At 36.1% G+C, this 16,049-nt stretch overlaps 1 protein-coding gene across 4 annotated transcripts in view; it reads left to right on the forward strand.

Annotated features, from left to right (window-relative positions):
- Positions 1-16,049, forward strand: part of LOC127647863 (myocardin-related transcription factor A-like) — a 69,241-nt gene that overhangs the window by 24,856 nt on the left and 28,336 nt on the right. For 3 of the 4 annotated variants that reach the window (XM_052132370.1, XM_052132368.1, XM_052132369.1), the window contains exon 4: positions 7,077-7,142. In XM_052132370.1, coding sequence (XP_051988330.1) covers positions 7,077-7,142 — 66 coding nt within the window. Of the gene's footprint in view, positions 1-6,393; positions 6,475-7,076; positions 7,143-16,049 lie in introns of those variants that run through there. The other variant, XM_052132371.1, reaches the window with a different exon arrangement.

Genomic DNA, 16,049 nt, shown 5'->3' on the forward strand with positions numbered 1-16,049 from the left:
CATTTTTCCGCGCCTCGTTCTATCTCGCACCCGGTCGAGCAAGTATACTCTTTAGATTGCAAGCCTATTCGGACGCTTGTGATACTCTTAGCACAGCAAACGGCAGGTGCATGTGCAAAGCTGCGGACAGTCCAGGTGTTTAGAAAAACTAGGCTTCACTCGGACAGTCCGCAGAAAACTGAAGTATACTTTGGCCTTGGATAGTTCTTATTAAAATGTACTTTATTTAAAAACAATACATTTTTATGGTACGGTGTTTGTACATATTTGGCTATACTTTTTGCATCTAATTACGACTTAAGTAGTTCTCGCTGTTTGAAATGTTTTTCCCCAAATCTACAGTTATAAAAGCAGTGTCTCGTTTCGAAGGCTGTGTGCTCTGGAGGTCTCATTTCAGAAAAGTAAGTAGGATACTCCCCGAATGCGACCCTCTTTCACAGGAATTCGGAAGATGCAAGAGGTGTATCCGTTTTTGGCACTCACAACCCACAATTCTTTGCTTCAACAGAAACGTACCTAATTTCTCTGAAAAGAACACAGATTTACCGAACATATTGATCTACAAATGAAAGCTACAACTCTCCTAAAGTTTACATCAGAGTTCCCTTCTCACTCAGAGCGCTCGTGCAGCTTGAGAGCGATGTGAGCTGTGATCACAATCATGCTGCATTCTCTTTCGTTTGTCTCTTTTAAATGAAGCTAATTTTAGGTTGGGGATGATCGGTATACTGCTGTCTTTTAAAAGGATGGGTCCCACCTAGCCACAGCCTTCGAAAGGAGACACAGTGAATGTCAACAGGTTTCTGTGAGGGTTGGGTTTAGGGGTAAGGTACAGTACAGTAAATATAATTTTATAAGTATTAAAACCATTGGATCTTAGTTATGTAACTAGCAGAACAAATTAGTGTAAATCTTTAGTTGAACCACTTTCTACGTATATCATCCCATTGAATTGGGGGATAATTTACGTACCATACTGCAATTATGTATTTGTGACCAATTTACACATATTTGTTCAGCTCTTGTTTAATGGAAAAACATTATGTCTATGAGACCGCTTCATTGATATAGGTTCAAAGGTGTGTGTGTGTGTGTCATTCTGTCTATACAGAGAGGTCAGCAAGTCCAGTGTGGACTGCTTTATAAAAAAAACACACTACTCAGCAGAAGGGGTGTGTGTGTGTGTGTGTGTGTGTGTGTGTGTGTGCGCGCTGAATGACTGACTGGAGGAACAGCTGCAGTAAAGTTGCTCACAGGAGCAGTAGTGTCTCACTCAAACACACACACACACACACACCTTTTCCTCTGGATAACTTCAGTCTCCATGCTACCACTGTAACAGCAGGAAGCTCAGGATCTTTGATGTTTCTTTTTTTTTCTGCTTGTCAGATATATCCCTTCTTATTTTTTATTTATTTCATTTCCGCCTTTTTATTTCATTTCCTGCTCTTTCATTTTTCTTTTATTATGATGTGCAGCAGCTTGGGGGTCTACTTGGACTTGAAATGACTGAAACAGATGAAAAATGAAAGACAATCACAGCCTGAGACATTGAGAAAGGCTGAATGCCACTTTTGAGTTAAAAACTTTTAAGTCTCTTTGAAGGAAAAGTGGCGAAGATCTTCTTTTTGCTGCAGAAAAATTTATATTCCTTCAAAAGCCTGATTAACATGCTGGACACCAGCTCATGCCTCCATGTTGGCCCCGCCCCTTTTGGATCTCCTCCAATCAGCAGAGGGACGGAGAAACAAGCCGGCAGATTAGATCGTGTGCGGCGTGCTTGTATCAGTCTGAGAGAAGGTGTGGAGTCAGGTTGCATGCATTTGTGCAGACAAACACACATATTTGATAAAGCATGCATGACTGTTAGTGTTTCTAATACCCAAAGTATTAAACATTGGAGTGTAATTCATCCCACTCCGTTTGTGCTACAGACACAATGATACCTCAAATATTGGGGGTTGTTGAGGAGAGCTGTGATCTATAAGTCATATGACACAGTGAATTTTTGCCTGGCAGCCAATTAAATGGGCATAAATCACATTGACCCAAGCCACTTCTAGGGACAATAATGTCATAGAGACATTGGTCTGCTAAGCAACCATCTAGCAACCACACAGAACTAAAACCCACTCTGAATGTTTAATTAAATAGGATTTTGTCAGTTAGTGAGACCTGTGTAAACACCTGGCACAATCCACAGAGCGTGTGTTTGTGTGATCATGCTTGCTGTGCTTGGCATGCCATGGGTGATATTGCAAGTAGAATGTTGAAATCCCCTCTATCCTGGATAAACAATTGTCAGCTCTCACACAAACACATGCACATGGTTGAACTGTGGGTTTCAGTGTCTTGCATGTTGCAATTTAAACTGTGAGACATCATTTAAATTAATATCCTCCAGTACAGAGGCCTGCCTCACAGATTGAGTGTCAGGTAAAGTATGACTGTGAAGACACAAATAGAAACATAAGAATGTGTTACAGTGCGAATTAGAGATGTCTTGAAACATTAACCATATGGTAGCCATAGATTAATTATGGTATCCATAGCAAGACCATAGTAAATACAGGTAAAACCCTAGTTGGGTCCTTATTACTATGGTTTGAACATTTATGTCCAGTGTTTGGTAAGTTACTCTAAAATTAATTAATAGTAAAATTACTAATTACATCTTCTACAGTTTAATTCGATTACTGTACTAATTACTCCCATATCAACATCGGCCAGATGAAAAATGCAAGGATTGACGTGAAATTGTTCTTTTATTTCTTTCAAATAAATCATATAAAATCAAATAAATTATTCATGAACCGGCTAAAGAATTTAAGGGGGCAGCGTTACATTAGAAAACATACTTTTTAACATTAGACTTTAAATTTCTATTTTAAATTCACTATTGTTTTATATAGAATTGTTCTATAGTCTCTACAGTATTTAACAATTACATCAAAAGTAACTAATTAAATTACTGAACAAGTAAGAGTAATCCCTTTACTTTTTTCAATAAAAAAGTAATTTAATTACAGTAATTCATTACTTAGTAATGCATTGCACCCAACACTGTTTACGTCTATGTTTACTGTGTATCGATGCGTTTAACTAAAAATTCTCTATTCTGACAGTGCGTTCTTGATGTGTGTTTTATCAGTATGTGAACTGAGCCTATGACCTCGCCATTGCTAGTGCCGTGCTCTTCAATTTTAACTGCAGGAACTCAATGTTATAATGTCATTTAGTTATGAAGAATTTGCACATTTAGAACCTATACCTTCATTTTACTACACAGTTGCCCTCTCTCCACCAGAAGATTTAGTATGAATTTACAAAATATTTACCAAAATAACATTTCACTTGGCGGCCATATTTTTTTCTCTATTGGAAACATGCAGGATAAAATTACAGCTCCTATCTACTTGAATGGTGGAATGGTATCATAAATGGGGATGTGCCGGACGACTAATTTCACTGACATTTCAACTGACATTTTGAAGTCGACTTGTCTAAAAGAAACCAAACTTCAGAAAATGGTAAAAAAAATACAAATGTGTTTATGCGACCCATTTAAAATACATAATCTATTCCAAATCCAAAACGAAATTCCACTGAAAAGGGACATTTATCTGCTACGTGTATACCTGCTACATGCATAATGATCATTTATACTTTAAATATAGAACATGACACATATTTAATGAATCAATGTTAGTAAATATTTAACAGGCATATTTATTGAAAACAATTGAATGAATAGTGCAGGACCACTAGAGCAACCCAGCCTGTTCTAAACGAAATTCACCACGTAAACGTTACTTAACAAATTAAAACAGTCGGGACATTGTTGAAAATAATCAACAGGTAGACTAAGCCAAATCTACGAGAGAAGAAAAATGCCTGAAAAGTTGTCCGTATTTCACGACGTACAGTCGTGCATTAGCCATTGATCTAATATGACAGCTGTTTGGTAAAGAACGTTAACCAATAACAGTTATGATGTAAAAAAAATGTATGTAAAGGATAGAACAAAATAGGCCTGTAATGTAGCCTTCAATAAACCTAATGTATTCTAAACATGCCGTGCACACAGAGTAAAAGATAGTTTAACCTGTTAAGCAGTCGGCACCTCACTGAAAATAGTCTTCTTGATCAGCAGATAAAAAAATGGCATCGCCTACCTACCCTAAAAAGTCATTTTCTAGGCTACTTACTCAAAAGCATAACATTTTGGATGAGCAAAATGAACGTGTCGACATGGTTCGGTGAATTACAGGACTTGACTTTAGCTTTGCACAAAGGTGTGTGGCTTCAGCAGGTGTATGGTCTTATACACCGTATGGTCTATTTAGAACCTGCATTACTTCATTATTTTCTCTTTTGTTTAACTGTCTTTTAACACTGATCTCTGATAGTGACAACACATTTGCCACAACATTAGTTCTACTTAAAACAGTTACACATGCCTCCTGCCAGGCATCTCGATATCACCTCCCATAAGTATCTTCAGTGACCTCATGCCAGATCACAATTTAGCGTCCCAACAGCTGTTGTGATGACAAGTGCCAGATCACAATTTAGCTACAAAACAGGTGCTGCACTGGCTCCATTCCACCTCACAAACTGGATTTGAACAGGTCTGAAGGACCTCTGTTAATAAATATAAATGTACAGACAACTTTAGACCTCAACAACATCTGTCAAGTCCAAAAACACGACTTCCCTCTCTTCTGGCTTAGTTGTCAGATTTGTGATGAAATGCTTTTGTGATTTAGAGTTAGTCCCTAACTACACCACTTTCACATCAGAAATATCATGACCATCAAAAGGTATTCTTGTAATAATAGCTTTCTTATTTTGCTTGGTATTTTGTGTATTTCTGACCTGCATCATCCACATGAGCACCACAGCTCAGCATTTTTAGAGCATATGCATTAAAGGTGCTGTAAGTGCCAATCATTTTCCTTCTTTCTTAAAGAGATTATTGAAATAAGTGTCCTGAGATATCTCACCGGTCTCTGTGACAGTTGAAGACTTTGTAAACAGCACACAATAATGTGTCAGCGGACCACAGTCAGTAACTCTTTTCATTCTGACGTCAGTCATTCTGCTCGTTCTCATAGTGTTGTATTTGAAGTGGATCATTGAGGCTATGATATACAGTGTCAGTTGAGGGCGCTATTGTGCCACTGTTGAATTTGACAGCCACAGGAACAAACAATGCTGCTCTTTTACTTGGTTTTGGTCTAAAAATTATCTTTGGAAGGCGGGGTTTTGGAATGAGGGGGCGTGGCTTATTCAAAAGCTCAGTCACATGAAAGCTTCAGAATGCTACAATTGCTTACAGGACATTTAACAACTAGGTCACAGCTCCAATATTGATTACCATCTTGAAATTCTTCCCATCACACATAATGTGCTAGAAAAATGTTTCTTTTTTTTTTTTTATCAGGTTCTTTGATTGGTTGCAAGGATGAAATGAGAGCAGATGAGAAGTTTATTTGATATTAATTCCAATTCAACTTGTAATTGGAATATTTGTAATTTTAACATTAATGTATTTAAATATATTAAAGCTTAAAGGGTCACTTTATCCATTTCAAAAATGTAAATTCTGTCATCATTTACTCCTCTTTAATGGTGTTCCAAATCTGTTCCACTTTCTTCTGTGGGGGACACAAAAGGGGATGTTAGGCAGAATGGTAGCCTCAGTCACGATTCACTTTCATTGTATGGAAGAAAGATGCAATGAAATTGAATGGTGATCTTTTATGTTTCACAGAATTATTAAACTCAAAGGTTTGAACCAACTAGGAAGTGGTGATACCAGGGAGCAGATGTGTCAAAATGTCAGATGCAACAACCTAAACCACAGCGCGGACAGGCTCGATTTAGCCTCGTGTCAGGTTATTAATCTAACGGAGAGGAGCCTATTGCCCATGTGGTTGGGTTTAGTTGCATGTTACATGTACAACTTGCTTTTGCTTTCTTTTAGGCGTAAACCTTCAGAGATATGATACGAATACACAAAGTGGAACACAAACGGAGATATTTGGCAGAATTTTAGGGACTGACAGCCTCAGTCACCATACACTTTCATGTTTTGGACAAAGGAATGGTGACTGAGACTAATAGATGTTAACATATACATGCTAATATATATCGTATCGCATAATGAGGGTGAGCAAATGGTTACAGAATTTTCATTTTTGTGTGTACTATCATTTTTATTTCAATTTTAGTTCAAACACTGCTCATGACAGTTTCAGAGCAACATTAAATTTACACTATGTCTTCCTGTGGTAAGCTGTAGAAACATCTCCAACACTTGCTTCTGTTTTTATATGAATGCTGAAACAGGAAGGGGAAGTATGTTGTATGTAGTCTGTACTCTCTCCTCTTTAACTGATAAGCTCTCTGCCGGCTGTCAGGAAGAGCTTTTTCGAGAGGATGATGAAGACAGACCAAGCTGCTAGTCGGGTATTTTACTACTTTACTGTATGTGTCTTCTATCGTGGTCTATCGTGGTATATTTCCTGATAGGGTGGATGGGGTACTTTCTTCTGAAAACATGAATATCATGCAGCACAATGATAGCAATGGACTACATCGAAACATTTAGTACAGAATGAATTTAGTTTCCTATTCAGTTCTATTAACCTGTTCCGAGAACTTTTATGTATTTTGTTGCAAAAGACCTTATATTTTATATTTATTATATTGTACTAGCATTTTATGGTATCTTTTGGTCTGTACGTGCACTATATGACATATTTTGCAATTTGATTGAGCGTGTATATGAATAGTTTTAATTTTTATGCACTTTTGAATTGCGTACATTTGATGAGGATGCTGTTTTGCTCCTGAATTTATACTATATTCATTGGTTAATCAACCAATCAATCTGCATTATTATTGAATGGCATTCCAATGATTTTGCATATTGAATGAATTGTAGTTTTTGTGAGCTTCAATGTGCATCCCTCTGCCTATATTGATAATGAGTAGTCTGAATTAGTCACTTGAGCGTTTATTTTCGTTCTTTATAATTAACTATCTCTAACTCGCTTGTTTTCTTCTAGTGCTTCAACTCAAACTTCAGCAGAGGCGGACTCGAGACGAGCTGGTTAACCAGGGGATCATGCCACGTAAGAACCATTTGCATGCTCCAACTAGAAGTTAATAATAATCTATTGTACTTGGCAGTAAAGTTCTAATAGTGCTTGAAGGTTCTACTCGAAGGAATGTTCTAGGTTAATATGTGTTAAGCCAGTGATTCTTTTATATATATATATATATATATATATATATTACTCTATGCAGATAACCTCCACAACTCTACAATATGAGAGAGCATAACACTCAACTTGTGTGTAATGACAGTAAGTCACCGTTTACAGATATTATACAAATGAATGTGGTGAGCCGTAAACTGACACCTACCCTACCTTGTAAACTCCACACATAGTTCATTCTAAAAGGATTGTTTAGTGTAAAACATGTTGAAGATTAGCGGACAGGTGCAGTTCATTAAGTGATGAGCTGTTTCCTCACAAAAGCAGTTTATTCAGCACACTGAGGCATCTCCTCCATAGACATACATTCAAAAAGAATGGCCTCTTGTCTCCTCACCAGTGTACTGACATAGAATGTCTATGGAAATTATGCTATTTTGGGCTAAGTGTGTGGGCTCCCCTATTAGAAGAGTTCTGGTTAAGTTCAATCGACAGCATTGATGTCATAATGTTGATAACCTCATTAATAAAAAGAAATGCTTTTATAGTAAGGCACTTACAATGGAAGTGAATGGGGCCAGTCCATAAACATTATAATAAACATGGTCTCAAAATTATAGCCACTAGACTTAAACAGCATACATGTTAACAGGATTTTAGTGTGATTACACAACATTTACAGTACTAGATTACACGGTTTACCAATATTAAGTTGTAATATTGCATATAACTTTACACACACTAAAATCATGTTAGCACATATATTGTTTACGTTTTGTGGCTTTACTTTTGAAACGGTGTGTATTTTATTGTTTATTGACTGGCCCCATTCACGTCCATTGTAAGCGCCATATTGTAACTGTGCTATTTGCATTTTTTAAATAAACGAGGGACGAGGCGAAATTATTTTCTGTCAGATTCAACATTGTGCCGTTAATGCTGTTGATTGAGCTTAACATGTATATAACCACGAACCATCTTGTAAGTTCCACTGCAGTATTGTGTATCCCAGAAGTTCTGTTCTGCCATGTCAAATGTGTGCTTTGCATTTCAAATGTAGTACTGTACATCCCGAATGTTTCTTCAATCCATAAGTGATATTTTAGAGATATTTTTCCTCACTTGCTCAAAGTTTCTCCCACATGGTCTCACAGTCTTCTTCCTCATGTGAATCTGGGTGAATTCTAGTTGTCTTGTGGTTGAAGTTGGCAGATTTAGCTAGTCTCTCTCATCCTGTCTAACATGCTGATTTGGTAAGTGTAAGCTAGTCAAACTCACTTCCTTTGCTTTATAAGTGGTTTTTCACTGAGCTGTGTGGAAGGTTGGCCCATTCATATCAAAACTCTTTGAGCTTAACTGCACTAAAAATTTATGAAAAAGTTTGGCTGCATCTTGTTGTTGGAGGTGGATGGTTCGATTAATGCAGTTATAGAAAGACTATTTATGATCTGAATGAGTTAAATTAGCACCCAATGTTCTCACCCACACGCGGACCCAACTTAAGTTTAAACAAGCTTTATTTCAGGGCCAAAACTTAGCACCAACTCAACATGTTAAAGTGAATGGTGACTGAGGCTAACATTCCACTTCACATCATCTTTTGTATTCAATGGAGACAGAAAGTCATAGAGGTTTGGGTGAGTAAACAATGACAGAATTATAATATGTGGGTGAACTACCCTGTTAATGTGGTGTCTACTTCAGTTGTTGTAGTTTGGATCTAGATTCATTTAAATCTTTTTTTGTATCCATGTAGATTAGCTGCAAAATTCAAGAGATTTAATTTATGCTTAGCTCTGAAAGAGCGCTGTAGTGGTTGTCAAATTTAGCCAGGTGAGAAGTTTGAGTCTCATAATTCTAGATCCGTCATGTTTTTAGGCAGCTGTGCTACAGTTGAAGTCAGAAGTTTACATGCACTTAGGTTGAAGTCATTAAAACTCATTTTTTTTTAACCACTCTACAGATTTCATATTAGCAGACTATAGTTTTGGCAAGTCGTTTAGGACATCTACTTTGTGCATGACTCGAGTCATTTTTCCAATAATATTTTACGGACAGATTGTTTCACTTTAAATTGACTATATCACAATTCCAGTGGGTCATAAGTTTACATACACTTAAGTTAACTGTGCCTTTAAGCAGTTTGGAAAATTACAGAAAATTATGTCAAGCCTTTAGACAATTAACCCATTAGCTTCTGCTAGGAGGTGTACGGAATTGGAGGTGTACCTGTGGATGTATTGTAAGGCCTACCTTCAAACTCTGTGCCTCTTTGCTTGACATCATGGGAAAATCAAAATAAATCAGCCAAGACTTCAGAAAAACAATTGTGGACCTCCACAAGTCTGGATCATCCTTGGAAGCAATTTCCAAATGCCTGAAGGTACCATCTGTACTAACAATAGTACCTAAGTATAAACACCATGTGACCACGCAGCCATCATACCGCTCAGGAAGGAGATGTATTCCGTCTCCTAGAGATGAACGTAGTTTGGTGTGAAAAGTGCAACTCAATCCCAGAACAACAGCAAAGGACCTTGTGAAAATGCTGGAGGAAACTGGTAGACAAGTATCTAAATCCACAGTAAAACGAGTCCTATATCGACATAACCTGAAAGGCTGCTCAGCAAGGAAAAAGCCACTGCTCCAAAACCGCCATAAAAAAGCCAGACTACATTTTTCAAGTGCACATGGGGACAAAGATCTTACTTTTTGGAGAAATGCCCTCTGGTCTGATGAAACAAAAAATTATCTGTTTGGCCATAATGACCACTGTTATTTTTGGAGGAAAAATTGTGAGACTTGCAAGCCGAAGAACGCCATCCCAACCGTGCTTTGCTGAAGGAAGGACTGGTGCACTACACAAAATCGATGGCATTATGGGGAAGGAAAATTATGTGGATGTATGTTGAAGCAGCATCTCAAGACATCAGCCAGGAAATTAAAGCTCAGTCGCAAATGGGTCTTCCAAATGGACAATGACCCCAAGAATACCTCCAAATATGTGTCAAAATGGCTTATGGACTATAAAGTCAATTTATTGGAGTGGCCAGCACAAAGGCCTGACCTCAATCCGATAGAAAATTTGTGGGCAGAACTGAAAAGCATGTCTATGGAAATTATACTCTTGTGGGCTCCCCTATTAGAAGAGTTCTGGTTAAGTTCAATCGACAGCATTGATGTCATAATGTTGATAACCACATAATAAAAAGAAATGCTATTACTGTAAGGATATTCACTTACAATGGAAGTGAATGGGGCCACTTCATAAAGTTCTAGTTGTCTTGTGGTTGAAGTTGGCAGATTTAGCTAGTCTCTCTCATGCTGTCAAACATGCTGATTTGGTAAGTCACTTCCTTTGCCTTGTAAGTGGTTTTTAACTGAGCTGCGTGGAAGGTTCATATCAAAACTTTTTGAGCTTAACTGTTGGTTCATCACCATTGTACTGATTTCCATGCACTAAAAATGTATTAAAGTTTGGCTGCATCTTGTTGTTGGAGGTGGATGGTTCGATTAATGCAGTTATATAAAGACAATTTATGATCTGAATGAGTTAAATTAGCACCCAATGTTCTCACCCACACGCGGACCCAACTTAAGTTTAAACAAGCTTTATTTCAGTTGTTGCAGTTTGGATCTAGATTAATTTAAATATTTTTTTGTATCCGTGTAGATTAGCTGCAAAATTCAGGAGAGTTAATTTATGCTTAGCTCTGAAAGAGTGCTGTAGTGGTTGTCAAATTTAGCCAGGTGAGAAGTTTTGTGTCTCATAAGTCTATGTCAGTGGTGTTTTTAGGCAGCTGTGTTAAATGCAGCTCACACATAACTGTCAGTAACACTAAGTTTGCCCGCCTCAGGAAACACAGTCACCTGGACTTGTTTAGACACTTAAACAATATCTGGCAATGTTAACTCAAGATATCCACAGGTGCTTAAAGTGGATACAATTTTACTTTTCAAAATAAAGGCTAGAATATGTCTTGATATTTCTTAAAGGAATAGTTCAAATAAAATGCGAAGGAAAGACAGAAAGCAGAAGCAGAGAGTTTAAAGTTAGTAACAGTTCTCTTTAGTAAGTTCGTGTTATGCTTAAGACTGCTCCCATAATGTCTCCCAGTATCTGTGATCCAGTTTGGACCTAGTGTCTGCTGATATCAGCATCTGGCTTTGGCACACTGGTTGGCCCATTAACACTGAACACAACATTGTGGAATGAAAAACTAGGAAATAATTGCTGGTTTCCTTGCTTGTCAACAATACAATTTCCATAATTAGTGCTATTGTTTATTGGAAATTAAAGCACTGAAAATAAATTTTAAATACTGAATTCATCACTGAAAATAAATAGAAATACTAGAAATTCATCAATAATTTGTATTCGTTGATTTAAGTTCATAAAAACATAATATTCTATTATTTAAATTAAGGTAATTAATGAGAGAGATGTTGTAAAATAATTTTTGTCATAAATGTTGCATCACCATTAAAAAAACAAGCTTCTAATTGTATTCAAAACAAGGTTATATCTGCTTATTTCAACGTCCTGTGTTTCTTTTTTCTGTGTTTTTTTTATTATTTTTTTTATTTTATTTTTTTTATACAAGCAATGCGTGAAAACAAAAAAAGAATATAATGAAATCATTTAAGCTCACGCAAAGCAAAGAAAAAGAAACCGCTAATGATGTAGACTGATGCAGTTAATGTACATGACGTCTATTATCACTCGCCATATAAAAGTTCTCGTGTTTATATTGTATCTCATGTCATGTTTTGTTGAAAAACAAGCATATCCACGTGCTTAGTAAACTATACTCATTTATACACACCAGTTTAAATGATGGAATGTCCCTTACCTCAGCTAGCAAAGCCTATCTTGGATGCCATGTTTGTTGTTTACAGCAGCATCGTGGGGATTACGTTGCCACGGGGAAGCTGCTTTCTGACGAGCTGCACGTATTTGAGAGTAAAGTGTACACCGCTTATCCAGTATATTTAAACAAGAACCCAGCTTTCTCACAGTAATCCACACTCTCAAAATAACCCACTTTTCTGGTGTCCATCTGAACGTACTGACAGAACCGTTTGCTCAACAAATGTGACCAACTTGTGTCCACACACAACAGCACCACCCAGTGCATTCTGTTATAACTCCCAGTATTAGTTTGTGTGTTCTGGATTTAACATGCATCTCACTGTATGGCCAGCAAATCAAACGTTAGTGAAATTCGAATAATATTTTTACTATTTGAATAATTATTGCTGAACAAATATTCTAATATTGGACTACTCTTGCACATCCCTAATAAATACACTCAAAAATGATTTTAGCCTATTTAAAAGATTTACACAATTTAGATTTCATAACAAAATTCCATCAAATTGAATTGTGTAATGTTTAAAAAATACATAAATAAAATGTAACATATATATTATATATATATAAAATTATTATTATTTTTTTTAACATTACTTTATTCAATTTGATGGAATTTTGTTATGAAATTGAAATGTGTAAATCTTAAAAAGATTTTTGAGCATTTATGTTCTAAGAAATAACAAAACACTTGGAGGCGGCTCTCTGCCATTGGTATGAGTTTGGGGCGGGAATATCCGTTTTTCCAACCAATGGAAAACAAGGGGAGTGTTTGGGAAACCTGTTTGGAAGATCATTATTATAGTAATTGTGTTTAGTGCTGCTAGTGGCACAGAAATTACACACTTCAGCTTTAAAATGAAAGACTTACCATTCAAACTAAAACTTTAATTGCATCTGATTTTACAGACTCTTAGAATAAAACATGCTAGTATAAGATAAACATAGTCTGTGTAAGGCAAAATAGAGTTTTCACTCTTACACCAAGTGAATGCATGGCAGGCCATGCACTTTATTTGGGCGGGCTACACACACACACACACACTTGAACCAGAGACCAGGTGTTAAGTGATATATTTATATATGTGCCATAGGGATGTGCCCGAAACCAAGTACACTATTCAGAAAGGCATGAATATTGACTTCAAAATGAATAACGGATTAATTCGAATAATATAAAAAAAAAATATCGTTTGACTAATTATCCAAGAAGCGCAAAGGTGAAGTGACATTTTAAATAAATATATCCAAAATTACAACAAATTTATGAATCTGTGAGCCAATATTTCTAAAGTGTAAATTTTAAATGCGGTGTGATTTCAGATTGCACGGCGCTGTCTGGACTCTGTTTGCGGTCTCCATTAATTGTGCTCACGTGGAGCTTTTCAAGTGTAACATTAACTAAGATATGGCATCATATACACTTTCCACTTCTTGAAATGTTTATGTTAATGTATCACATGATTCACATGAGATTCTCATTTATAGCCTAAACGATGGAGCTCATCCATCCATCTCATAAAGTTGACCACATTTATATCCACATCATTACGGTTATTTACTGATTAAGACTATTATGAATGAAGTTGAAATGCTCCATAAATGTTTAAATGCTCCATAGAGTATTCATCTATTAGGAATATTCCTCCTTGTGTAAAACGCAGAAACAGAAACATACTCCGTAGTTTTTATTTTTCTTCTTTAAACTGGGCTAAATTTGAGAATGTTAAGTGTTCTTAAGCTCTGGAAAAGCACTATGTAAATGTAACATCATTGTTGTTATTATTAGGCTATTATTATTTAACTAAATTATTGTGTCCTATCATAAACATTCCTGATAGACTTATGGGAATTTCACCTGTTTGTAGGCTGTATTGTTTTATTTAAATTTCTTTTAATGTTTGAATTTTTATTTATTTTTATTCGCTGCAAATGTGTGCTTGACATTTCACAATTTTTTTTGACACCTCTTGCCTCCAGAATAATATTGGTATACATGAACAAACAAAAATTCTGTTTCATGCAGATATTAATTATCTGAAATACCAGGAGAAACCACAGTCAGCAACATATTCAACAGTTAATGTGGCCTACAAATTCAGCTTCATCTGGTTAGAAAAAAATACATAAATTAAATAATTATTCTAAACATAATAATAGTAATGTAAGAAAAAATTATTAAATAATTTAATGAAATAATAATTCTATAATTAATAATAGTAGTAATAATAACAATTGTTGTTATTATTAATAGGCTATTATTATAAAAAGGCATATACAAGGCATCTTTTATTATTACAAACTATAAATGTAAGAGTAACATTTAAAAATGGCCGTTTAATTTAGTTTTGAAGCATTTCCAGTTTAAGACCCGCCCACACCCAGTTCTGTCCGAATACAGAGCTAGATACAGATAATTTTGTCATATGAATAGTTACAGATAATGGCTTCACTGCACACACCTAATATCCCCTGTTTCCCATTATATCTGTTAGGCAAAGGTCAGTCCTGTGCTATATTAATAAAAATGTTTTTCAAAGAAATCTGGTTATGTGGAGATCTAACTAGATACAGTGAAGAGAGAGTATATAAAGTTTGAAAGGGACTGTCCAGGATACAAATAAACAGCATGACAGCAGATAGCACCCTGAGGGGATCTTCATAGCACTCACCCAGTAACTAAATCTGGAACCAAAGGAAAATTAAAAGCCACCAGCAAATGTGCAATACAGACACACATCTAAAGTCTCAGAGTGTGGCTACAAATTTCTGCTTTTTATATCTACTTTCACTGTTTTCTTCCTTTCACTTCCTGTGTATGTTGACATGTACTTCCTGTCAACTTGAATGTTCTCTCTCTCTCTCTTACCCCATCTCACATGCATACACACAAAATGCTCAACAGGAGAATCAAGTTCTCATTAAAATTTTTACATCACTATTTTGCATTTAAATTTTGTGTATCTACCCAGGATACTTGGGTGTGGATTCTGATTTATGTATGTCAGTCTTGTAGGACATTGTAAAGCATTAAAAAAATAAAATAAATTCTAACTAAATTAAATTGACAAAGCAAACATGTTCAATTTAGAAACAAAGAGCTCTACCACGGTTCTTCAATTTGTGTAATCGGCACCATGAATCACATATCCAAGATGTTCAGAAAGGAAACCTGAAAAGGTGTTAAAAGATTTGAGACTTTGATTGCGCTTTGAGTTTACACAGGGATGTGGTTACAGGGACTTTCTGCTCAAGTACTGATTACATAAACTAAAACAACTTAAAATGTCTTGGATACAGCACAGTTTTGAAAGGGATTACATAACATTAACTGATTCAATCTGTGCTCTAATTTTTACCTTTTTTTTTTGCATTAATCTTTTCTCATCGATCAAACCATCTTTGAATAAAATTATTGTAGATATCCTTATTGTGGCCTACTTTAAAGTGTGTAATTTGTTTGTCGCTTGCATCACTAAACAGAATTGAAAAAATAGGATGGGAAGCTCAAACAAATGAAGGAATGTTGTGATGGCACTGGAGAGCTACTGTTTACACTTTTTGGGCATGTCAACCTACAAATGGCTTGCTTATAGTTATCTCTACATATTAAGCTAGGATATTTTTAGTATTTAAGACTACATCCACATTATTCTGGATGAATTTGAAAACACTGTATTCATGTTGTAGTGTGGACTTGGAAAACTGAGATTCAAAAAAAATTACTGTGGTGATGTGGGCGTGGCCGAGAGACAGCTGTGGAGAGCGAGGCTGGGAGAGGAAGAACAGTAAGGATTGACACCTGTGGGAAATTATCTCTAACAGCTGTTCTTTGTTTCAGTGAGAGCTTGAGGGGGATAAAAAGGGTGTCCAGACTGCAGAGAGAGAGAGAGAGAGAGAGAGAGAGAGAGAGAGAGAGAGAGAGAGAGAGAGAGAGAGAGAGAGAG

Source organism: Xyrauchen texanus, chromosome 8 (assembly GCF_025860055.1).
Source record: "Xyrauchen texanus isolate HMW12.3.18 chromosome 8, RBS_HiC_50CHRs, whole genome shotgun sequence".
NCBI classification, from domain to species: Eukaryota; Metazoa; Chordata; class Actinopteri; order Cypriniformes; family Catostomidae; genus Xyrauchen; species Xyrauchen texanus.